This window comes from Oryzias latipes, chromosome 12, assembly GCF_002234675.1.
Source record: "Oryzias latipes chromosome 12, ASM223467v1".
Classification (NCBI taxonomy): domain Eukaryota; kingdom Metazoa; phylum Chordata; class Actinopteri; order Beloniformes; family Adrianichthyidae; genus Oryzias; species Oryzias latipes.
The window spans coordinates 17,392,676-17,418,736 of record NC_019870.2 but is presented as its reverse complement, the minus strand read 5'-3'; the positions used below and the strand labels follow the sequence as shown (position 1 = coordinate 17,418,736).

The 26,061-nt window shown below is 39.6% G+C and overlaps 1 protein-coding gene across 1 annotated transcript in view; it reads right to left on the bottom strand.

The window, feature by feature from the left end:
- LOC101155447 (matrix metalloproteinase-17) overlaps nt 1-26,061 on the bottom strand; it is a 135,174-nt gene that overhangs the window by 31,712 nt on the left and 77,401 nt on the right. The window contains exons 3-4 of the mRNA XM_011481917.3: nt 25,756-25,891; nt 4,605-4,891 (exon numbers count right to left, since the gene is read on the bottom strand). Of these exons, the coding sequence (XP_011480219.1) occupies nt 4,605-4,891; nt 25,756-25,891 (423 nt within the window). The remainder of the gene's footprint in view (nt 1-4,604; nt 4,892-25,755; nt 25,892-26,061) is intronic.

Below are 26,061 nucleotides of genomic sequence, written 5' to 3'. Positions count from 1 at the left end.
AGACAGACAGATAGTCATTTTCAGAGGATATTTATATAAAATGATACAACGCATACAGATGAACAGGACAGCAAAGGGTTGATGGCAAGAGCAGTTCCCAACAGTAAAGACCCTTTGTCATTGTTTTTTTTCAACATATCTATCTTGTGCATAAGAACTGGTTAAACAGATTTTAAAAAAGGCAGATAGGAAAGAAGGGTGTAAAGCAGACCACAGGCTCAGAGCACGAACGGTGGGAAAATGAGCTAAATGTCAGGCTGAAAGGTTTGAAGACCACATTGCTCTAAACTGAAAATTAATTGGGAGTGCGTTGTTCTTTTCAGCGCATTAGAAAGTCAAATAAGACTCTAAATGCTATGTTTAGTAAGCATTTCGGCCCAGAGGTAAGTTTCATATTGCAGTCGACATTTCAGCAAATTCACTGAGTTTAAGAGATTCCAGGAAAGTTGCTGTCTCCTTTCCTAAAAAGACACCAATAAGAAAGCAGAGTAAACCAAAAAGACAAAAAAAAAAGATTTTTTGAATGAGGAAGCAGCAGTAGGACAGAGATGATTTTCAGCGAGACTGATCAGCTCCTATATAGAGGTCAGGCACAACAGAAGAGTAATGTTTACTCTATAAACAGAAAGAAAGTGTTTCATTTCATGTACATCTCACCCCCCACCAAAGGGAGTAAAACACTAAAACTCTGAAAGCAGACCGATCCAATAAGATGAGTTGGTTTGCAGTCAGTGTCCTGTTCCCAGTGAGAGGCTTCTGTTTTCCACAATAAAGTGCTTCTTATTCTGTCTGCAACCACTTTTGCATAATGTGTAGCTGTAGAAAAAAATGATTGTATATGTTGATATGCATAATAACATTGTATGGTTTGAAGCAAAAGTGTTGTCATAAAAAAACAAACACACTTTTCATGCCTTCACGCTCTGCTCTCATTAACAAAACCTTGTCGATACAAATGCCTCGGTAAACTACAGCAGGATTCTGTCATGAGCCTACTGGGAGGTATAATTGGAGCAAATTAAGCAGTGGAAAAATATGGTTCACAGATTTAGTGGTGAAAAAGCAACGAACAAAACTAACTACAACGCTAAAATACAAAAACCTCCTGATGGTAAACCAGCACCTCATCGGTATCATCTGTAACTCGCTGGATTTCATCTTTCACACTTTAGTCAACAGTGTGTCTGTGAGCACTGAAGAATTATATTTTTATCCAAATCAAGCAATTCTCATTACATTTGCACACATAGGCACTTTTTTATTTATATTTGTGGAGGCTATTAAAATGTGGAAAGGATGGCAGCCAACCACATTCTGCTGATGTCGCCTTTAACCCTTGTGCTATCTTAGATGACCCCACCCTTACATTGACGTGTTCTCCCTACCATGACAAAGGTGGATAAAGGTGGAAAGATTTCATGTAATCCATGGACACCAGTGAAGATCACAAATCATTGAAGAAAAAAGGTTCAGCGCACTGTCTAGTGGGGTCTAGATGACCCGACTCCCAATGGTAAAGTGCCTTGGATAGCACAAGGGTTAAAGAAAAAACATTGTAATTTAGGGAATTCATAGATTATTTTTGATAAAAACATGAGCATTGTAGATGTTTTTCAGGAGGAATTTAGGTCAAAAGAAAAACCACAAAAAAACTTCCAATTTAAGATAGCAAAAACAAAAAAAAAGAATGCCCAAACTTTCTTTGATTTGGTTCACTTTCACACACAGCAGCTCAAACCTTCCTTGTTTGGGAGCTGTTGTTTTTTTTTTCAACTGTTGGATGGTTCCTCTTTTAGGGCCAAACAGAGTTTTCTTGTCTGGTTTGCACCCAAGTGCAACTCTGCAGAAAACTTAACAGCTAAAACAAAAGTGTTCCAATTCTCCCTCTAAGCATAGAACAGATTTTGGCAGGGATAAGCTCTATTATTACTTCATATTTGGCCACATGGTAAAAGATTTGAGCAAAAAAGGTACTTTCATATGAAGTACAAAATAAGGAAAAATTGAGTCAGCCACTGCTTTATACACTAATATATGAAACAGCTGCAAGGAATGTCAAGGAGTAGATAGAAGTTTTCTATATTTGTTTTTTTTTCCCACCAGACAATACCAGGTTAAGCTAGTGAGTCACTAAGCCACTATTATGTTTGGTGTCCTGTACTTTTGCTAGATTTGTCATTTTACCTGCTGAAAGAACCGACCAAAAGTTTGTCCTGGACATGCTGTATCCACCTTCATGCCAGGAATCAACAACTTTAAACTTCCTTTATTTATCAACCCCCTCCAGTAAAACAGCACATGTTGCCCAAAGGACTGCAAAATCTATCAAATCAGCAATAAAATGCAGGATTAAAACAATAAATAGCAGTGGATGTGCAACAAAAAACAAACCGATCAAATGCCAAAAAATCCCCACAGGGGGGTCAAAATCAATCAATTGTCAGTAGAATGAAAAGCTAAGTATAGGAATAAGGTTTAATGAAAGTGTTACAAGCACATAGTTACAAGTCCTGTTTGATCTGATGACAGAGCGTGTTCCAGAGTCAAGAGCTAGACTGTATGACCCTTCCCCCTCACGTTCTAAATAGGAAGTACCCACTGGTCCGAAAAACCAATATCCAATTGACTTTGATTGAGAAATAAACAGCTGTTACTCAGGTATTATATTGGTCAGAATGACCATTCTTCCTCTGATACCTTTTTTTTAACCATGTTCTTGCTAATTCTGAATTAAAAAATAATATTGTAGTGCAGGTTTAGTCAAAGTTATGGCCAAATCAAAAGTAAGTAGACTACCGTTGAGTGTTCGTAGCGTTTGATTCACAGATTCTCCAGAGTTCGCTTTCAAGTGGTAGGAGTGTGGACTTCTATGCGCTCATTTCTGATAGCAAGAGTGGTTGCCATAGAAATGTTGACTCAGACCAACTCGGACCAATCACCGCTTACTGACAATTTCAGGATCCATATCGTTGATTTCATTTAGTTGGAAATGGAAGGAAGTCATTTTCTATGAGTGATGTCACACTCACTCAGTCCAGTCCAGTTTTCATTCACAGTCAATGGTCAACTAGTAGGAGCCGTTTCCTGGATGTTAAGGAACAATTGGGTTTGTTATAGTGAAAAATCCGACAGGTAATGTGGTGTAAGGCCAAAAAGTTAATTAAAAAATTCTTTAAACAAATTCTAAAATATATAGAGAGCCAGAAGAGGGAAACCAAAAAGGGGAATTTATAACTTCTGTGCCAGCCGAGAAAGGAATGCCTAGCTGACTCCAGAATAAAGTGTCCTGCATTAGCAAAGTGTTGTTGTAATGAATGTGTGGATGACTTTTTCAAAATCCGGTCTGGCTGAGCAGGACTTGATTTTTACCAACCAGCACTTGGGAAAGAAGCTGGATTTACAACCGACCGGATTTACTTGTTTGTGAAAGTTCTAAACAGGATCGATCTTGACACTTGGAATCCTAAGTGCGGCAGGAAGGCAAAGGTCCACAGAGAGGGGGCTACTGTTTCTGCTGGGGTGGAAGAGCATAGCGTCAGTCTTGCCCTCATTTAAACTCGAGTGGCTGTGTGAAATCCAATTTTTGAAATGGTTTGTAGAGTCTGTCTGTCAAAGTTTTTTTTCGGATTTCATGAGTGAAAGCCACTCCTTGTTAGGCCACAAGATATAACCATCCACATCACCTCAAGGATTAGGAGTAAGTTTCAATTAAAAGCTTGAAATGCAATCACAGACAATAACTATAACGTGCAAACTGAGAAAACAATGTTGAATGTGTGTACTTTATAATTAAATCAACTTTGCTTAGGCTTCCTGTAAAAGCTGACACGCTCTTCAGCCCAGAACAACCTTGACAGTCTCCTCTTAGCGCCGTTTCACCTGAATAGGGCTTTCATCAATTATCACACATTACTTGAGTTCAATAACGATAGCGAAGCTTTGGGGTATGGTGGCACATTTTCTTTTTTGCAGCGTCTTATATAATTTGTGGAAACATTTAGCCAAGAGGCAGAACTCTGTAATCCTCATAAACATGGTGTTTTTTCCTTTCTCCATAATTTCAATACAACAGAGTTGGTGTAGAATGTCAAAGTCGGATCAATACCAGCTAACGGTAAAATTCAATTATAGTTGGGAAAAAGATGCATTAACTGACATTATGTTTTTGAGAATATCTTCTGTTTGTTGCCATGGAACTTAAATTAATTTTTTTGTCCAAAAACAAAGGTACTTGAAGTTGTTGTTTATGTTGTTCTCCAGATATTCATCTATCCATCTTTTTCTGCTCAACTGGGTCACGGGGCAACAGTCTAAACAAAGATACCTAGACTTCCCTCTCCCCGTCCACTTCCTCCAGCTCCTCTTGGGGGACCTGAGACGTTCCTAGGCCAGCCGAGAGACGAAGTCTCTGCAGCGTGTCCTGGGTCTTCCCTGGGGTCTCCGCCCAGTGGTTTGTTATCAACTCAAGCTTAAACAAATCTGACTTGTAAATCATGTTTCTGCATTACAATTTCTTTCTCTAGGTGCATTTAAAAAAAAATACTGTATTGGCTGGTTTATATGCTTTCTTTGCAGTAGCTCAAATTCAGCACCCTGTTCCTTACCTGGTGATCTGAACGTCCACGCCTCGTCGTCGTCAAAGTGTGTATCTCCCGCTGTGAACCTCTCTCCGGGGAAGAAGGCGTGTGCCACCGTTCCTCCCGGACCGTCAAAGGGGTATCCGTCGTTGTGGTCGGCTTTGGTGAAGTCGATCTGAATGTCCGCGTCGTTTCCGGCCACCTCGTGGAAGTTCAGAGGGGCGATGTCGCTCCAGACTTTCAGGGCGTAGTACATGAGCGCTCGGACGGTGTCTCTGCCCAACAGAGCCGAGTCTTTGGGGAAGGTCCTCACTCTAGAAGCAAGTTAAATTATGCTGAATTAATAACGTGAGACAAATATTACCAGAAAACCAAAAAGCTACCCCTAAAAGCAACACAAAAAAAGACATTCATAAATGCCACATCTTTTTCATTGGTGATTTCCAATTTGAAGTAGTTTACCATGAAAAATGTCTAATTTCTTAATTGAGGCGACTTTTGGGCATCAAACATCAAACTGTTACCCGTTTGGCTGAAATGGCCATTCTCTGACATCTGTCTGAACGTTAATACTACTCCTTAGTGCAGGATTCTTTTAGCAGAGAAATCTCTGAGTGGTTTCTTGCATGAACAGAACATTTCAGGTCTGACATCATCTTAATGGGATTAAGATCTGGGCTGAGATTTTGCAATTCTCCATTTCTTGGTTTTGTACCAGCCATTGGTTGCTTAGTTGACATGTTTTGGATCATTGTTATGCTGCATGGTTCAGTTTTTGTTCAGCTTCAAGTTTCTGCCAGATGTTCTTACATCTTCTTGAAGCGTCCTCTGACACAAAGTCTAATTCCTATGGATTCTATGAGCATGAGCTGACCAGATCCTGCTGAAACAAAGCATCGATAAACCATGATAGTGGCATCACCATGGCGTTAAAGCTGATTTAAGGTTTTCTTTCCTGTCTTTGGTTTACACCAAACATTTGGTTACTGTGGTGACTTTTCTGTCCATAGAACATTATCCTAGAAATCAAGATTCTCCTTGGAAAACTTCAGTCTGGCTTTAACATTTCTATGGGATGAATGAGAGGGATGAATTTTAGAATTAACAACACCCAAAGCCTCCTGTATTTCCTGTGATGACATCTAAGGGTTTTTGGAGATCTCTTTTAATATTTTTGCAGACTGCTCTTGGGGTGAACTTGCTGGAATAACCAGACACAGGCCTGTTGGCAGTTTCTTTTTAAAGCTCTTCACTTATTTACCATTAAATGGACAGCTAAATTGATGTTTAGTAGATGTTTCTTCCTAATTTTTGAACATTTGTAATACTTTGCACAGCCAACGGCATCAAAAAGTCTATAAAAGTCGTGATCATTCCCTGCCTGCTGCATTTTACACACGAATTTCAAAATGATCCTTGTCCTGTTTTTGCCACGACTTCTACTTTGACAGAATGTCTGTTTGTTGAACGGCAGAGGTGTCCTGTACTTTTAAGATGAATCAGTATAAGAAACATGTCCCACAAAGCTGCGAACCATTAAATAGACTAGTGACATGAATTTGAAATTTCACAGTGTAAGCTAATATTTATCAGAATAAATTGCAAACCGCAGCTTGAATGGTTAAAGAGCTGTTCTGTCCCTCTGCCCTCACATGACCTGGTGAAGAAACTCTTGAGCTTCTCACTCAACTGGAAAAATGCACAACCATTCAGGCTGCTCCAGATCTTTTAATATTATCTATAAAAAGATGCCCTTGGTTTTGGAGGACAATGTGCCTCAATACTGCTCTTCTTTCAATATTAAGATGCACCTTGTGTAAGTGAAAGGCACAAAATGTTGTCTTTATTTGTATGTTTTAGTTCATAGATGGCAGCTTTAAGACCCACTCTAATGGAAATGGTGTTTCTGGTGTTTTTAACATGGTGTTGTGGCATTTGTCTGATTATGGAGGACACATATAAAGAAAATTGAGCTTAAAATTGCATTTCCGAGTATTGTTTTATTCAAATCCTTGTGAATTAGGAACAGCTGAAAAAAATTTGTTTAAAAATGGTAGTGGTAGGTTTGGGCTGTAAGCTAACGAGAGATCGTGTAAACCAGGGGTGCTCACACTTTTTTGGCATGTGAGCTGCTTTTGAGTCAACAATGTCTTAAAGATCTACCTGTGTGCGTATATATCTATAGATAGATAGATAGATAGATAGATAGATAGATAGATAGATAGATAGATAGATAGATAGATAGATAGATAGATAGATAGATAGATAGATAGATAGATAGATAGATAGATAGATAGATAGATAGATAGATAGATAGATATCTATATATATAAAAATACTATTAGTAAGTAGTATTTTACTATTTACTAACATTTACTATTAGTAAATGTTTGTTTATGAGTTACATGTTTATTTGTACATTGTTGTTTATGTACTGATGATTAAAAACTACACAGTAAGATTACACAAAGATACTTTTGCATTAACAGATGAGGCGTTTTATTACAAAGACAGAAAGCAGTGACTATCGTATGTCATGCTCTGTTGTAAACAATGCAATGGGAGGAGCATGGCATTTCAAAGGCGCTAATGGCTGCGTAAGAAGAGCGTGCCACGGAAAAAAAAACTCTTCCGTAATGAACTCGTATTTATCGGGCGAGAACTGCAGAGGCGATGGCAGGAGGACACACGCAGGGCGACTTCAATAAACACTCCGCAGTGGTGTTCTGCCGGGGACTTGACGTGCCGCGGGACAGAGGGCGACTTTCTGATGACAGACAGAATTTGCGCTCGGTGAATTTAAACACGCATGTGCAGTGACGTATGTAACAGAAGATGTCCGATTGGCCGTTTTGCATGCCATTCGTGTCCCGTAATTCTCAGTGAGGATTTTGATTGGCTGGTGGATTTTTTTTTTTTTTGGTTATTCATCTTTGCTGTCTTGCGATCTACCGGTCGATCGCAATCGACGTAATGAGCACCCCTGGTTTAAACAAATAACTTAGTTAAGGGTGATGAGAAATGAGGCAGGGTTGGTCCGTGCCAGTGGTCCCACCCACAACTCATCCATTTCTAATGAACTACTGCGGTTCTGCAGAAACTATGTCCTAGAAAATGACAGATTTTTATTTTTTATTTTGGCTATAAACAGCATAATCATAATTAAAAGACTACTGGAACGCTTTTACCATTGATCAAAAGATGATAGGAGTGGAACTTTAAGTAGCAAATGAGCTCAAAACTAAACAAATTAAGAGTTAAAAAAAGTTAAACACTCAAGTTATTAATTAAATCATAAAAAATTTTAACAACTTAAAGTTTAACCAATCTTTTTCAATTTCTTTAGTTCAAATGAATCTTTCAACTATCTTCAAATCTTTTAACTAATTTTTTTTTCCAGCATGCCAAAATAAAAAGCTGCCGTCCACAGTTGAGCTGCTTTTTCTGCTGCTACTGAAACATCTTTATCATGCCTGTAGATACAAGTCAGTTCATTAGTGCAACTAATTAATGCATTAATTAGCAAACCTGTCCAGATCAACATGTTATCACAAAACAGATGGGCAGTTTCTGCTTATGATGCAATGTTAGCTAACAAAGTGGTAGCTTAAAATGAGATTTTTCTCATTAATATGCAAATATATGCAAAGAGTTGTAACAAAACGCAAGTGGGCCAGCTAGTTTTATAGAAAGACCAGTGATGTACAGTAAGTCTGAATTTTATTTGCAAAAACACGACTGAATGGTTTATTTGTTCACTGTCCGAGTGTGGGACTGTCGGTGGGATTCCTGGCCGGACAAGGTCCCCACAAATGGCTCGGCTTGCACAGACAATTCACCTGCTGATTAGTCCTAACTCAAACAGACGACGCTGGGTAATTGTGTATGTCTGTGTTAGAGAGAGTGTTTGATGGAGAAGATGGAGAGGGAGAGAACACAGTTTTGTCAGCTGCAAGCATGTGCGTGCATCTTAATGGTGTGTGAAGGAGTGGGTGTGAATGTAATTGCAGGTGAGTCAGGCAAGGTCAGAGAATTCCTGCCCTGCATTTCAGATGAACTGAGGAGTGTCTGCAAAGTGCTGGCATTCTCATGCAGAGACAATGGGTGCATGACAAATGAAGCAGGTGTCATCCTCCACTGATAACTCCTCTGAATTTGATTTCCCACACTGACAATGGCAAAGAACTTGTCTGTGTGTCAATCATACACTTTGAACCTCACTGAACTCTTCATTTCATTTTAATCAAGCAAGTAGCAACAGTCAAACCCCATGCTTTTCAAATAGCTTGCTCTGGTTAAGTCCCCAACGGTATAACTGTTTCTTATCAATTATTTTTTTTAGCTTGTGTGATTAATAAGATTATTTATCCTTCTTTTTCCACAGAAGTAATTAAGTTCTTCCACTGCCTGACTACAGTTGCCTCTTAATTTAAAAACTTTAACACTGGAGATGTCGCCGGCAATACCTACATAACAAACACTCTTTGACATACCATAACTCTTTGACCGTTCATGCAATTACCTCAAATTTGAATGATTCTGACGTAAATAAAAAACATCTTTTATTTTTGGCTTTGCACTGATGTGTAACACATTACTAATTTTAAATACTGCATAAAGGAGCAAAGCCGCTTTTCTCTGCACAACAGAATCAGATGACTTACATGAATAGTGCAATGATTTAACTGCTACAAAGTATTGCATATCAGCACAAAGCTGATTTCCTCCTTTTCAGAATCTGCTGAAATTACATTAATTGCATTAACGGTTAAAGAATTACAGAAGCTGAAAGAATGTCAACATTGGTGCTAAAGCTCCAGTGTAAAAGGGTTACAGAAAAGACTACTGTTTCAAAAACGTTTTGACTCATTCAATAGCTCATCAGCTAAGGGCTAAAGGCCGTGTCACAAAGCCACTATGTACATTTTACAATTTTCCACATAAGAAAGCTTGGTCTTTCGTGGTACACGTGTGATATATGTAATTTATAAGCGTTTCAAAAACTGCTGATCTACTGAGATTTCTAGGGTTTACAGAGAATGGTCCACAAAAGACGAAATATGCAGTGAGCAGCAGTTCTGTGGGCAGAAATGCCTTGTTGATACCATAGGTCAGAGAAGAATGGCTAAACTGGTTTTATAAATCCGAATATTTCTGTGCGTACGCACGTCCTATGTTTCATCCGTACGCCACTTCTGACGCAAATCCTACGCAAAGTTTTATAAATGAGGCCCCAGATCTCAACCCAATAGAGCTCCTTTGGGACGTGGTGGAATATTGACGTTATGGATGTGCAGCCGACAAATCTGCAGCAACCGTGTGATGCTATCATGTCAATATGGACCAAACTCTCTGAGGAATGTTTCTAGTCAAGTACCTTGTTGAATCTAGGCCACAAAGGAATGAGGGAATTCTAAAGGGAAAAAGGTGGCCAACCTAGTACGAACAAGGTGCACATAATAAAGTGGCTGGTGAGTGTATGTAAACGTAAGGCACATAAACAGATGGAAGGATGTACTACAGGCCAAAGTGATTAAGGACAGGGGTGGAAACTTGTCAACAGGTTCCGCAAGTGTGATGGAATGAAGGAAACACAACTTTGAAGATCTGATAAATTAGGAAAATTTTAGAGAGGACAAAGTAGCAGAGTTAACTATTGTGGAATAGGAAATAGCAAAGATCATAAAGAATAAAGTAAGGAAGGCATTAAACAGGTTGAAAGAATGGAAGAATAGAAAGGCATTTGTCCAAACAACATAACTGAGCATGGTTTGAGTCTATTTCTGTCTGACGTGAGACATTGTGTATATATGGGAGGGATCACATCATCCCATTGTCCCACAGGTGTACCACAAGGTTCTATTTTAAGACCTGCACTCTTTTACTAATTTTTCAAAATGTCGACTTTCAGATTTATGATAACTATGCTGTGATTTCTACACAAGCAGCCTCTTTAATCTGCAGCTTTAAAACATTCAAAAGTGGCCAGCAGCTTGTTATTTCATGCCTGCTACCAAAGAAAAAGTAAACTGTAGCAATGTTATTAAAAAAATCTACATCACTGGTTGGTTGTTTTAACAATGACCTACTAGAAAATGTAATTTTCCTGTTGTTCCGCAGGATCTATAGCTGCTCTTAAAAAAAAAAGTGCAACACACAGCTAGCAAAATAGAGTCCAATATTCAGAACTTGAAAATGAACAGATCATCTATCACACTAGTAGCTGCTAAAACAATCCAACATTCTTTAATATTCTCACCCATCAACGATTTTATTACATCCTCGTCATTCTCAAGAGACACAACCAGAAAACCCATTGACATACTCAAAATCTATAAGACTTTTGTATCAAAATATGTCTACCCTTTACCATTCGCACTTCTTTGCCTTTTAGCTCTGTCCTTTAGGGGTTGACACAGCCAAATGTTTTTTCCTTACTCTCTTTTATCCTAACTCACATTTCACCAATGCACTATTTTAGAAAACTACAATATGCAGGTTTTTAAAAACCTTGTTTAATTTAAAAACTGCTGTATAATATATGAAACATTGTGGTTTTGTGACCTTAATAAAAAAACTGATGGAGGTCATGGTAACAAAGCCTATTCCAGGGGTGACATTAGGATCCCTCACAGGAAGGAGATAAACTGAACTGTCAGTTAGGGGGAAGTCAATTCTGAAACAATCTGCCAACAGACCTAAGAGATTTCCTTGCTTTTTACACCTTCAAAACAAAAGCATAAAGCACCATCTTATTAGAAATCAAAGATCTTAATTTTAACAAGCTCACCAGTAGTTATGGCACTTTCTGATCTTTGTTTTATTTTTACAGTATCTCTATGCTGTTTTTTTTAATGCTTTTCATGTACAATGCCTTGGGACAACAGATTTCTATTATTAGGCACATTTACAGTCTCTTTATTTGTATAGGATTGTTCGTTAATGTTACGTGTCCCAAATAATAACACAAGTATAAGAAATATAAAAATCTTTTTATGACAGTTGTCTCTTTTTTTATTTTTTGCTTAATGTCTAATAATGGTACATGCTGCACTATGACCTATGAGCTATTCCAACCCTTATGAGACTGCTGCTGCTAATTAAGCCCCATTTTGTGACATCCAAATGCAGAGAGTCAGGTCTCTCCTGTGGAGGAGTAATTATCTTTCCTCTTTACTATCAGGATTACCATCCAGATGTCATTGAAGAAAAGGTCAAAGATTCCAAAAAGAGCATCAACCCAAAAGCACAAGTTGTGTGATGTCAGAGGGAAGTAAGGACTGCACGTGCATGGCTTTAATGACTTTGATGACTTAAGATTCAAGGCACATTAAACTTTTAATTCCACTAAGATTTTTACTCCAGGAACCCCTCACTCCACCTGGACACACGCAAAGTGCCTTGAAAATACCTGATACTTTCCCGTAAAGTGATCATAACAAACTGATTGGTGTTTTACTGTAAAGGAGCATCTTGCAGCACTGCTATTCCACTTAATTTGTTTAACATATAAGCCATGTGCATTGCAAGCTTACAATATTCGAACAATGATGTCAGGTTGTGGTTCTTTCTGAATCTAAATGTGATGTATTCCAGAGGAATTCACAAAAACCGGCCTCTTTGGTATGTGTCATTTGCAAAACAGATGCATATTCTTCATTGGATTAACCCAGAGTAATGTAATCCCATGTAATGACTGTTTTTTTGTGCAAGCCCCAACCTTCTGTTCAACAATTTGAATCAAACTGGGAAGTACCAAATGTTGCAGTTCACTCAATGACCACTGGAGCTATGATTTAGAAGGGAGACATTTCTAAATGACTCATGTAAAATTTATTTCATACCAAAAAAGACATAATCTTGTGATATAAATGCTCTTAATGGTAAGTTCTATTTTGGATATCGATGACAACTGTTAAAGGGGCAATTCTTTAATTAGCTGTTCTAGTTGTATTATTTCTCAAATCTGTGAACAATTAGCAGCAAGTTTTGTAATTGCCAGGTGGGTTGATCGATGGGTGAACCCAACAGAATTTCAAACTTTACTTAGTTCAGCCGAATTATCAGTAGGGCCTTCTAGCAGGCTTAGGCAATGTCACAGTTTTCAGATCTTCTGATTGGACAGAAGTCTCAGAAAGTCACATGCAGCCTTGTCCACAGAGCCACGGAGCACTTTTGGATCCGTCTCGGTTAAAATCAGAGCTGACTGTTATGTACGCCATGGATGATTTAGCAGGAAAATCTCCCACTGATCTCCTTGACTTCCTTCATCAGAAAAATCTGAGTGAGATCATGAAGCAGCTGCACAGATTTGTGTGTTTGGCGCTGACCATCCCCATGTCCACTGCGTCTGTCAACGGACATGCTCTAAAGTGAATTAAAATCTACACAGAAACAAAACTGGAGAGACTCTAAGCACTGGCCTTGATGGCAATAGAAAAGGACTTCTTGATGGAACTGAAGTGCGATGATGTACATGACAGGGTGATGGAACTGTTATTGAGGAAAGAGAGGAGGATGGATTTTGTCTTCAAATAATCCGATTTTTTGATGAGTGAAATGATAAATATAATAAATAATATTCTAAATTTATGTGGTTATTTTCGAAGTTTTGTGCTGGCTGTAGTTGCATAACGAGATTTGTTTACTGTTTTGTTTATTCAGTTTATTTAGATGCATTTATTGTAGCTACAGGAATTTTCAATATGTAATGCAAAGCTAGTTACTGCATAGTAAAATGGTTAATGAGGAGTTCAGTGATTCAGACGTAGCACCACTTTTTTTCTGTTTTCTTTTTTGTCTATGCATTTTATCATTTCTGTAATGAGTTTGATAAATTTGTGTATATTCTTTTATGCTTTGACTACAATGCTTGAAATAAATCAAATCAAAAAAATAAAACAAGGTTAAGTTTTAAAAGTTTAGTTTTAGTCCGTGTTTTGGGTTTTGGCCCCCTGAGCAATTAAGTTTGACACCCCTGCTGTAGGTGCTTGCTTCACCAGGAGCCCACACACTAACTTAAAAGACCGCTACGATGAAACCTGTATTTTTGGTATTTTTAACATGTTCTTGTAGCATTTTTCTGATGATGGAGGACATTTGTAGAGAAAGTTGAGCTCAAAACTGCATTTCTCAGTATTTCTTTATTCAAATCATTATGAATCAGGAGCAGAAGAAAAGAGACTGTTTGAAAAAAAGCTTATTTGTGATGTAGAAAATACGCTGGGCAGACCAAAAGATCACTGCCTCGAGCTCTCAGCACTGGGGAGGGAAAGAGGGGGCGGGTTGTTCTTCAGCACCAAATACTGCTGCTCTCCAGAAACTAGGTCCTAGAAAACGACATAGGTTTTTTTTAATTTTGGCTAAAAATGGCATCATCATGATTAAAAGACTACTGGGAACCACTTAAAATATAGCTTAAGAGCCGGCGGTGCTCTCTCCGCACGGTGGGGGGGTTCATATTACACCTGAGCCGGGGGTGTTCGTGTCCCTGGGGGGTGGGTCCTGGTCCTTGCCCCTGGGCGCTGGGCCCCGCCAAACTTCCAACATGGCCGAGCCTGGTCGGGCCATATTTATAACATCCCTTGTGGGCCGCCCTTTTTTCCCCGGGGTTCCCCCCTCCTGGGCGGGGGCGGCGGGCCCCTGCCTTGCTCCTACCTGGACCAACCGTGGGCCGGGTGGGTGGCTGCCTGGAGTGCGGAGCGGGTCTCCCTTGGGGGGTCCTGGCTCGTACCTGGGGTCGGGGCGGGGGGATGCCCGGAACTCCTGGGTGGTGGTGGGGTGCTCGTCTGGGGCTGTGGGCGTCCCTCTCCGGTGGGGCCCTGCGTTGGGCTCTTCCGGCGCGGCGGGGGGCTGCTTTCCTGGCTGGGCTGGGGCGGCGCTCTCTTTCCCTCTGCGCCTCCCTGCTCTCTGGCTCTGGGGGCCTCGCGGCGGTCCGGCTGGCCCTGGCCTGGGTGGCGGTCTTGGTCGCCCGGGGGGCGGTTGTTCCCTGCCTGTTCCCGTGTGGCGTTGGGGGAATTCCGGCTGCCGCTGCTGCTGCGGCGGGGGTATGGGTGTGGGGGTGGCTGGGCGCTCCTCCTCCTTCTTTTCACATTCCACCATCCATTTTAGAAGAACATAAACACTCACCTGAGCACAGGTGTTAGCTCACCTTTGCACTAATAGTTTGCATGATTGAATGAATGAAAGATTTCACACTAGTTGGTTTAAAGGCATAGGTATGCGTTCGTGAACACTATCTGTTTTGTGTGCATGTTGACATGTGGACATTTTTGCGGCTAGCAGGTGTGTTGATAATATTTGAGTGTGTGTGAACAGGCCCCGCCCTTTTTGTACTACATTTGAACCGTACCGTAACGATAAACAACCAGTAAACCTGTCTGCTCTATGCTGCTTCATGGTCTTACCCCCCTTCCCCTCCTATTATCACCCTCCTACCCCCCCCCTCTCTCTAACGCCCCTCTCTCTTCTTCCCCTCTTTCCTTTTCCGTCCGGTCCAACACCAAAGATTTTCAAACATGATTGAAATTAATAAATTTTGGCCTCAATTACAAAAGGGGTTTATTCAGACATACCTTTGGTTTGTCTGAAGATGAATAACCCCTCTTGTTAAAATAAAATATGTCCAACACAAGAGGCCCTCAGCTCTCATCTGTTTGCCTAGCTGTTGGACAGGACAAGTTAAAAAAAAAAAGAAAAGAAAAAATAAATAAATAAATATATAGCTTAAGATGATCAGAGTTGGTTTTTACAATTAAATGTTTTATTTCAGGGGAATAAAATGCTTGTGTAGACAGAGCTGCAGCTGATAAATTATTGTAATTCAATAAATTCCCTATTTAGTCTCCAACGCTGTCTTTGAGTGGGTTTTCCCAGTCTTTGTGGGGCCTTAAACGCAGCAAGGCATTTATCAGTGATGGAGTGTGCTGAGCCACAGGCAGTACAGTGGAAGATTTGCAAAATGATGACTTTGTATCATGTCTGGTTCTGTTATAATAAATGTGGTAAATCAAGCTAAAATGCATTGGCCAGTTTTTTTAGCAGTTTATTTCCTGACTTCCTCCAAATATCTGTTTGTGAAGCATCTGCCAAATGTCTTAGTAAATGTCTGTTAGATCACCATATAAAAGTCTACTTTGTCCATTTTCTTATGTCCCTGACTCATGAGGGAGTGATAAGCATATTAGCCAGCAAGTTTGGTCAATAGAAAAGTGCAGATGTGGGAGATTTTGGTTGCGGCATAAAGTAGGAGTCATCAGCAGCTCTGTGCCCAGAGGGCTTTATCCCAGTGAGTTTCGGATTGTGCATCATTGACTTACAAATAAATATCTGAGAACAGAATGTGCTGTCAGATGCTTCCATATCAATCAAATATAATACCTACATAAAGAACTGCTTACATCAAAGAACACCGTGACACTACTGTGCAGGCAGTCCTTGAAGAACTGTTGGTCTTTTGCTAAAAAAGCCTAAGTGGCAAGCTGGGGAAAGAAGAGGAGAAAATATGAGAGGGAGAAATAAAAGAAAGTAGACAGGCCTTTTGTTAGACGCCGATGGGAGTAAAAGATGAAGGAAGACAGAGCAAGGATGATGGGATATGCAAATATGTCGCAATGCTTTTGAGGATTATACAGGTATTTATACATTCATTCAAACAAAAGGCTTAAACTAGACAGTAAAAGATAGGGGGATTCTAATCACAGCCTTTAAACCCGGCTGTTATTTCATGTGCTTAAATCTTATGGGCTCTTTGTTTGCTGCTACTGTGTGTGACATGTTTCTTGCATTTGGATATTTCTTCCCATAAATCATAAGTACAAAAATATGCAGTTTTTTACTCAAATATATTTACTAAAAATGTTTGAAAGTATTACATAAATGATGTCACAAATTACTTCCTTCCAAAGCTGCAGATTATACAATCTTTGCCCTTAGCTAAACTAAAACAGCAGTCTTATCCTCTCTTTTAATAACTTTTTGATGTTTTTACAGCCTTCAGTATTAAAATTCACTGTACTCCCTTTACTTCATTCTATGAAATGATTATTTTTGGCATAGTTGACACTCAAATCTTAACTGTCTTTTGCATTTTTGAAGTTTCCTGTCAGTCTTTACTGCCACTTCACCGGTGCTCCACAAGGTTTGGATCTTGGACTTCTCCTTTTCTTAATCTAAATGCCATCTCTGACCTCCATCATTTATTAATGTAGCTATTACCTTTTCTATGCTGATAACACAAGTTTTAATAGAGTTTTTACAGTGACCCTGAAGTAAATCCTACCAACAAATCACTCAATCCAAAAACATATTAAAGATCACAACAGCAATTAAAAATAATAATAATAATAATAGTAAAAAAATTACTTTTTAGAAATCAAAAAGAAGTTCCAGAAATGAAAACACTATTATAAAAATTGAAACTTCGGAAAACAACAGTAATTTCCAGAAATCAAAATGAAACATCAAAAAATCAAAACAAAACAAGATACTGGAAAAGGTAGGTATTATGGGGCGTCGTTGATTGGATGATGATGTTTGCCTTTGCAGTGATAGTGGATTTGCCCTGTACTAATCACAAAACTTTACAAGTGTGCTGACACTGAAGATGCATTAGAAAATATTCTAATGTCAAAACTCAAACATCATATTCTAATAAGCAATGTCCTACACTACCTATCTTTTTAATTTCTAGAAATTACTTTTGTTTTTGTTTGTTGTAATTGTGTTTTGATTTCTGGAATGTTTTGATTTCTAAAATGTAATGTTGCTGTTTTTTATTTTTATTTGCTTTGCTTATGTAATTGATGTAATGATAAAAATGTTAGTGCATTGAGTTATTAGTTGGTGTGATTTGCACTTCAGGGCCACCGTAACATTTCCACTTAATGACATGACAATGATAGCAAACTTCTCTGTTTGGACACAATGTCATATTTCATACCAGATTTTCCTTATAGCACAGCTTTATCCATCAATCTGTGATCTTTTGAAATTGTTACCTACATGAAAAACACGTGGATCATCAACAGTGACCAGCTTATCCCAACAGTACAGATCTCTTACACTTCCCAGCATGTAGAATTTCCAGTCTGCATATCAGGAACTTCAGATGCAATCTTTTTTTGTCCATCTCCTTCTCCTGGGGTAGACATTCGTCAGTTTGATTTTTGCAATGCTTTTTTACAGGGCTACCAGTCTGTAGAATCAATTTTCAACAGAGGATCAAAATGCAGCTGCTTGCCTTATTTTAAGTCAGCTCTCAGATCTCTGCATTGGCTTTCTGTGGTTGTCCGCATGCGCTCGCCTACAGCTGGTCAACTCAGTGGCACCTTCCTGCCTGAACACCCTCGTGTAGGTCTGTAACCCCTCCTGCTCACTGCGTTCTGACAACGAACGGTGACTGGCAGTCCACACAGCAAAAGATCACAAGCTAGACCCGAGAGCTCTTTGATCCTTTGATGGTGGAACAAACCATCTAGATGAACAGCAGCATATTCAAAAAGAAGTTAAAAGGCAATGTTCTTGCAGATTCCATTAAAAAAAAAAGTCTAGCCTTTGACATCTCTTACAGCGTAGACATTTTTCTTCCAGCCCTTAAATTATATCCTTTTTTTCCTCAGTGTGTGCACTTCCTTCTCCCAGTCTTTGTCTTCGTAAGCACAGAGGTGAGCTGCACACTTGCCCACAACTCCCTGTCATTGTTGCCCACTTAGCAACTTTGTCTAATCTAGTGTCAAACAGTCCAGTGACTCTAAACCCAACCACTCACTTTCCCTCATTTTCTTCTGTTCTCAAGCAGAAGTAGCCCATCGGTGGGGACATTTGGGCTCGTTCTCCTTTACAACTTTGTTTCAGTTCACTGGGGTTTGCAGGCATTTCTCTATGAACAGGTCTATTATGGTCCTGTCACAGGAATCCAACCATGCTTAGGTCTGACTGAACTCTAACAGAGCCATTTTAAGGTCTTTTTCATTCACTTTGATGTGAATATACTGCAATGCTTGGTATTATGAGTTTAATGTCCTCACATGTCCCCATAAAATATCAGAAGTGCAACAAAAGTTTGTTTCTCAGTATGTTGTCCGAATTTTCCACACTATAGGGCACAGCAGATTATAATGTACACTGTCAAACTTTTGTTGTATACAAGGCGCACTGAACTGCAAGGTGCATATAGCGAGACAAAAGAGTCCGTCAGACATTTTTAACTGAATTCACCAAGAACTCAAGGATCTGTTTGCAACGTGCTACACGTTAGCCATGTTAGACATGTTAGCTGCATCAGTGTATTTACAACACCTGTAAATCCCAACCTTGTTTGCAACACATAAAAAAAAGATTGATGCCACTAAAACAAACTACACCAACTGTCAATGGTAAAACAGCCCAGCACTGTTATTCATTACGTTGGTCACGTTAGCATATTCATAACACCCAACCCAACATTTTGTCAGAGGACCCTATGCCTCTCAAAATTGCTTCAACATCACTAAGCACAACCAGAAGTAATCCATATATATTGTGTACTATAACATTGTGTTTTTTTCTTCACTTTTTCTGAACACACGACTGTATGGACACTTCTGAAATTTTCGTTATGCATACACGTAAAAAAGACATTAAAGCATACTGTATTCTATTCTATTCTTTTCTATATAAAGCGCTCTGGATTATATGGCGCACTGTCATTTCTTGAGAAAAATTAAGGCTTTTAAGTGCGCCTTATGGTGCAGTAAATACTGTAATAGTACCTGGGAATATGCCTCGTACAAGAATATGGAGAAACACCTTCTAAAACCCTTCTAAAACATTTCTGATGCTTTGTAAAACATTCATTGAAGAATATTGGAATATTATGGAGCCTGACGTGGATAAAAAAATAATAAATTTGTGCCCATGAAATAATATTTCGTTCCCACTAAATAATATTTTGTTCCCACAAAATAATTAATTCGTTCCCATAAAATAATAATTCACGTGATAAGTCATTCATGAACAGGGATTTGAGCAATTCTTGGATTTACAGCAGGTACCTTCAAATTTCTGTCTGTGTGTATCTCATGACAATACAGGAAGACCGAAGTCTTGTATCTACAATACATGTAGAGATCGGATTTCTTTATTTTAAAAAGCTCTCCAAAAGCATCAGTGATCGCGTCTCCATGTCTGGGTTCGTCCTCAGTCTCTCCTGGTACGCACTCCGTCCTGCCGCAAAAGCCGCCGCTACATTCATGTCTCTGTGACCCGCATTAATTCAAGAGGGAAAAAATAAAAACAAGAATCAAACTAGGGGATCTATTTATAATTGACTCGGCGAATAATTATTTTTTTTACCCATGTCAGGTTGCAAGCTCCGTAGAATATTGCTCAACTTTCTTTTTATTCAGAGCAACTGACTGTACCGTAGTGTACTTTCTAACACACATTAGGAGTGTCACTCTGTGCCCGTTCATCCTCCTTCATCAGTGTGTGAGGGTTCTTGCAGTGTGGGGCAAGGGGTGTCAGTCCAGAGGGGAAAGAAATTCTGGCAGGGGAAAGATATCGTGGCACAACGTCGGTTCATCCATCATTCATTCATCCAGATGATAATTATTTTCTGAGATTATCTTTCTCAGCTTATCAGGATATCTTCCAGCCGCTTCTGAGTCAGCTGATGGCATTTCTCCTTTCAGGGGAACAAACTTCAGTTATAACGATTGAGGAACAGGTGGAAATAGCTGTTGCTCGCTGTTAAATATTCTTCAGCAGCCGGTTGGGAGGCCAACGGGCCGGCGTGCATCTCCGTTCCCCCTTCCCAGAAATTTGCGCCTTCCTCATTAACGTCTTGAGTTGTCTTAGCTTGTGTAATGAACTGGACGAGTCTTGTGACTGAAAAAAGAAATCTGCAAATACGTGAAACCGCGACTGTAGAAACGCAAATAAGCGGGGGAACACTGTCATGCCTCAAAGACAAAATCTGTGACAGTTTCAAATGTATGAACACATACCAGATCCACTACTTCAGCATTAATTGATCCAAAACTGAAAAAAATATATATAGATATCATAATATTTACTGCTCTTTCTAAGTGCCTGGTACTCAACTTTCAGATTTTGCTAAACTTAATAGTTTTGATTTGCTGGATGTTATATCTGCATAGTTGGTGAACATATAAGCAACACTCATTAAAAATAAAGCAATCTGAAAAAATGGCTCTGTGATGAATGTATCTGTAGCAACAGATACTTTGAAGGTTACCAATGACAAACTAAGATTACAGTAAGATAAAGTAGGACACTTAAATTTGTAAAAGCAGAATTCATGTTAAAGTTGCTGTACTGGATCACATTGTATACCTAATTTGTGCTGAATATGTCTCCTTGGCGCTGTTATTTCAGTGCAGCAGTACAGAAATGAGAAGGGCTTTCTTGCAATAATGAGCCTTAATCCAGGAAGTCCTGCTAAACATGAAACAGACCAGTTAAGTGTGGGGTCTAGAGGAGCAGAGAGTGACTCATGGAAAGTTGAAAGAGTTGAATGTTGAGCCTTGAGGCTGTGTGAATCTTGGTTCCCTGCAGTAGATGTTGACTTTGCAGTTTCTTCATAGTGCAGAGCTGGACGCTGCTGCTGTTATTTTCCAGGTCATCTGAGACCGTACGAGGGAGTAATGCAATCACATTCCTCACAAAAATGTTGGAGCCTCTGACTGAAAGCCTCCAGTGATGTGTGGGATTATTTCAACAAGGCAGTGCCACTGGGAAAAAGTCTCCAGGTAATTTGTTTTCAACAAGGACCGACTATCCTGCCCTCTCTGTGACAGGAAATACATCCCTTTGAACTATTCACTCTCACAGACTGAGAAGCTGCTGAAACAGTTGCCCTGCTCAGCTGATCATGGCTGAACGAGCCAGACATTTATTCCTGCAAATCTAGGTTAAGATTGTTTTTCAGAATCTACACTTAAAGCAAGCTTCAGAAGTAACGTGGTTGCCGTAATCGTCAAAGTCAAGCTGTGAAGCCCAATGAGACTGTCGTTATCAAAGCTTGTAACAAAAATCAGTTTGGAAGATATCTAAAGCCTTAGTCCCATGCACCCGCATGGGGGTTGACCTGTATAAGCGCTTTGAGTTTTTGGGTTGCACAAGCTCCTGGAAGGTTGTAGAGAGGAGCATCTTGGAGAGCAAAGGATTTGTCTTGCAGTTTCTTTGAGGCTAATACGACCACCTTAAGCAGCGTCACTGAAAATGGAACGTGCAATTGTTATGCGGGTGGTAAGCGTGTCATGAAGTATTTGTAATGCAACGTACACTCTGGGCATTTGACATTCAAGAATGCGCTATGGGTTGATGATCGCACAGTTAGCATATGGTGTTGATACCGCACTGTCGCTACCGGATGCTAGCGCATGTACTCACAGTTGACAGAGGCTTGCTGCCAAATGCTGAAGAGTTGCAAATCTCTGTCCAGGCTTTCCTTTCTCACAGCTCTATTCTGATAAATGAAGACTTGGTGTCATATAATTCTGCCTGGGCACAAACCGCCATTATTCATTTCTCCTCCATGATCAATTCTCAAACGGCTGACATTCCCGTAAATGAAAAAGGATGCTGCCCATTCGTCACTACCAACTTTCAATGTGTATTCAACTGCTGCACGTTTTGTACATTTAGCCCCAAAAACAGTCGAAAAAAATTGTGTAGCAACACGTGAAAGTTTTGAATGCAGAAGCCCCAAAACAGCATTTATGCGTGTTAACGTGGACTATATATTGGAGGTGTTCGCTTAAACGCTCATTGCATAGCCTGTTGTAAATGTAGGCTAATGTAAGTTTTGTGCACTTATGACATACGGGTAACACTATTGTACAGTGCTTTTGCACCACACTCTTGTCATTTATGAGGTGCGAGTACTGGCTTCTTACTGACCGGGCGTAAAGGCTGCATGCACAGGGCGTGCAGGTAAGTTCCTGTAGGTCGCCTGTAGGATACCCACATCAACTACGCTCTGATTGTCTAATTTCCTCATTTCCAACAGTAATACATAAACAGTACTTACAGGCCCATTGCACACTAGCAGGGATCTTAAAAAATATGTATGACACGCCTGCATCTCACTTACTTCACCCCTAAGAGTTGTCTAAAAGTTTCCTACGACCTGTTGCATGCAGCATGCCAATAGAAAATTGTGCATGAACATTTCTGCCCTATGGCAGGGGTGCCCTATTCCAGGCCTCGAAGGCCGTACTCTTGCTGATTTTCCAGAAATCCTTCCTTATCTGCTGCTGATTACCTGGATCAGGTGTGTTTAGCCAATAAGGAGATTCAATGGCAGGTTAGTTGGAAAACATGTACTGGTAGTACACCTGCCCTCATGGCCTGGAATAGAGCACCCCTGCTCTGTGGGCACAGTAAGCAGTCTACAACCTAGCTGTTTCGTGCAGGCCCCATACAGGTTTGCCCATTTTTTGCCCGCAGACAGCCTGTATCCTGTCGTAAGGTCTTTTGTGACTTAAAAAGTCGTATGGTATCAGAATCTATCAAAATATTCATCTAGAAAACTTGATTTCAAGAACTCCAAGAAATCTAAAAGAACAACGTTTGGATTAGAATCTAATAGTCAGAATCAAATTGTTTAGAGGTAAAGTCTTACTGATAATTTTTAGCTTTTTTGTATATACAAACACATGTGTTCTGAGCAGAATCTTCTTCTTATTACCCCCTGGGCTCCAGCCTCTCAGACTCCTCTTTTCCCAGCGCCACCTCCCCTCAGATAAGGACTCCTGCCTATGGAGCTGTTCCCTTAATCCCCTGGAGCCTTGAAGTCCTGCTTTCTGGCTTCATCTCACCTGATTTTGCGCTTTTTCGTCTTCTGTCCTACCTTAGAACAATTGGAAAGGTCCTCCCTGTTGGTCCAGTGTAAACACCATCGGCTAAACCCGTGTTTAAGAAACCACAATTGGCGAGCTTCAGTCTTCAGGTGATTTGCTAATAATACTTATAGTAAAGGAGCCAGCACATCAGACTCTTTTCTAACAGGCCTCTCCATGCGTGATCAAATTATTATGGTTTTTCTTCTCTGAAATATTTGCTGATTTGTTGTTATAGAAATTAGTGTATCAGTTGTCTTTGTCATAATATATGCACAGAAAAACCTAAAGTCATCAAATTTTGCCTCTATCACCCACTAGAATTTCCACCACGATCAGTGTAGCAACAGGAGGTTCTGTCCTCTCACCTTCCCACGATGCCATTCTGCTATGACGTTTAGTTGATGTCTAAACTGAGCAGAAGTCAACTTCAATATCAATATTTGCTTCTTTCTATAGATTTCTCTGCAATAAACTTGCTTTAAAAAAGGGTTGCTCTGTTCGTTTGTGTAATCATAAAGTAACATGTATTTATACAAGAAAAATATAAATGCAGCTTCCAGGATTTTCTAGATCTTACTTTGTCATTTGCTTGACAAAAAGCATTCTCAGAGAAAAGAAATAAGTGGAAGGCATGGAGGGAGAACATTGTAGTTATTTGTGTTTTGATGTAGCTCTCAGTATGCACGCTTGCATATGTGGTACTACACTTTATTTTCCTTCATGATGTTTAGATATGCTTCTAGGCTCCTGCAGGTTTACATCTGCTGAAATGATTTGCACTGCATGGGCAGACACAGATTACAGAACTTGGCAGACACACCACCTTACAGTAGATCATTTCCTTGTTGAATCACCGTGACAGTGTTGTGTTAAGCAGCAGATGCCATGCGTGTCTCGCTGCATCTCCTTTCGAACGCAGACGCACATAATCTCTAAGCGCACATCTGTAAACGCAGTCTGCTGTAAAAACAGCCATAATGCTCAAACACTTCCAGGTTTTATTTACCATGCTGCTGTCTGAAGGGATCCACAAGGGGGCGTAGCGGAAAAACGTGGGATTCCAAACACTCCAACGGGCTATTTTTTCAGTAACCACTATTTAATTTGTCGAACGCTTCATCCTATTACTGTTTTATATACAAAGTTATGAGAGATTAAAAGGATTAAAATGGCACAAAAAAGCCTTCACCTATTATGATTTAGTCCACACATTAAGACACTAAGAAAGGCCAAAAGGGTTCTTCCAACCCAGTAGTGTTTAAGTCCAACTCATGGAGTATCAGTTATTAAGCATCTAAAAACTGTATGACAGATGAACCTTTATTTCATTATTCTGATTTTCATTGAGTTGTCTGTGTTCTGTTTACATTTGGAGAGCTACAGATTCTGTAAATCTGGAAAAATGTAACAATACGGACAGAGAGAATATCATTACAATTCTGGGCTTTTCCTGTGAAAATGCACGTTAAACATGGTTGCCTTACATTCTAAATAGGGGATATGCTTTCAAGGACATTTATTTCTAGTAATTTATAAACAGTAGATTTATGTTTATTGACATGCAGCTGTATTCTAAGTTATCCAAATGATTTCATTCAAATGACAAATGTTTTTTTTCAGTAAACCAAAAAGATGCAGGAAACAGATAAACACGAGGGGGTTATTCGTGCATTTCTCCGCATTGTATTGCTTGTGCATCCACTGAGGCTGATGTATTGTATATGTCTTCCCTTAAGCTGTGCAGCAGCCTGGCTTTTTACAAGATTACAGTTAAACTGTTTGTAGTTAACTGAATTATGGGCTCTTTTTTTGTTCCCTCCTACTGAGTTTCAAGCTAAGGTGGTTTTGAGCAATTTCCCACATAGCTTTTAGATTCTGGGTTGCTAAAAGAAAAAAAAAGAAAAAACAAGGTTGTATTTCACTTCAAAAACAGTCAGAGGAAACAAAGAGCAGCAATGCATTGAACTTGTGTTGGTTTAAAGTGACCTATGAGAGATATCATAAAGTGAAGAAATTAGATTCTTTTTTTTGGAGACCGGTGATGTTTGTGAACATGTGAATGAGACTGCAATTACTCCCAAGAGAGTACTGGATCGATTACCTGTTGTTTGGTTGCCATGCAACAGCATCATGCTTTTCAAAATGGCATACATCTGAAACAGTGTAAGAACTAGCTCTTTTCTCGGTTTTAACTGTGTTGTCTTTTGTGCGTTTTGTGTATCTGTCCCATTTCGATCACTTAAAACAGCTTAAAACATTGGAAAATCCTGACATTTGCGATATTTGTACTTTCTGTAGTGTAGTGTAGAAGGTATTTTATTTTTCCGCACCTCCAAGACAGATGTCTCTTATTCCATTTGTTCTGTTGGCTTGGGCTTCTTCTTCTGCGCCTGCTTGCTACATCCATTTCCGATACATCAGGCAGGGAGCATCTGGGCGTTTTCATCAAACCTAGAGTTGCTTGATCTAGAGGACAGCAGCGGGAGTGAGTATAGAATTAGGAAAACCAATTTAGTTAAAGCATGCAACATGCACTAAACCAAAAAAATTGTTAAGATGTTCATACATGTGATTCAAAAATGGCTGCTCCCATAGGTCTAACTCATGTCCTCTTGTGCAAACAGTGTGCATTTTCA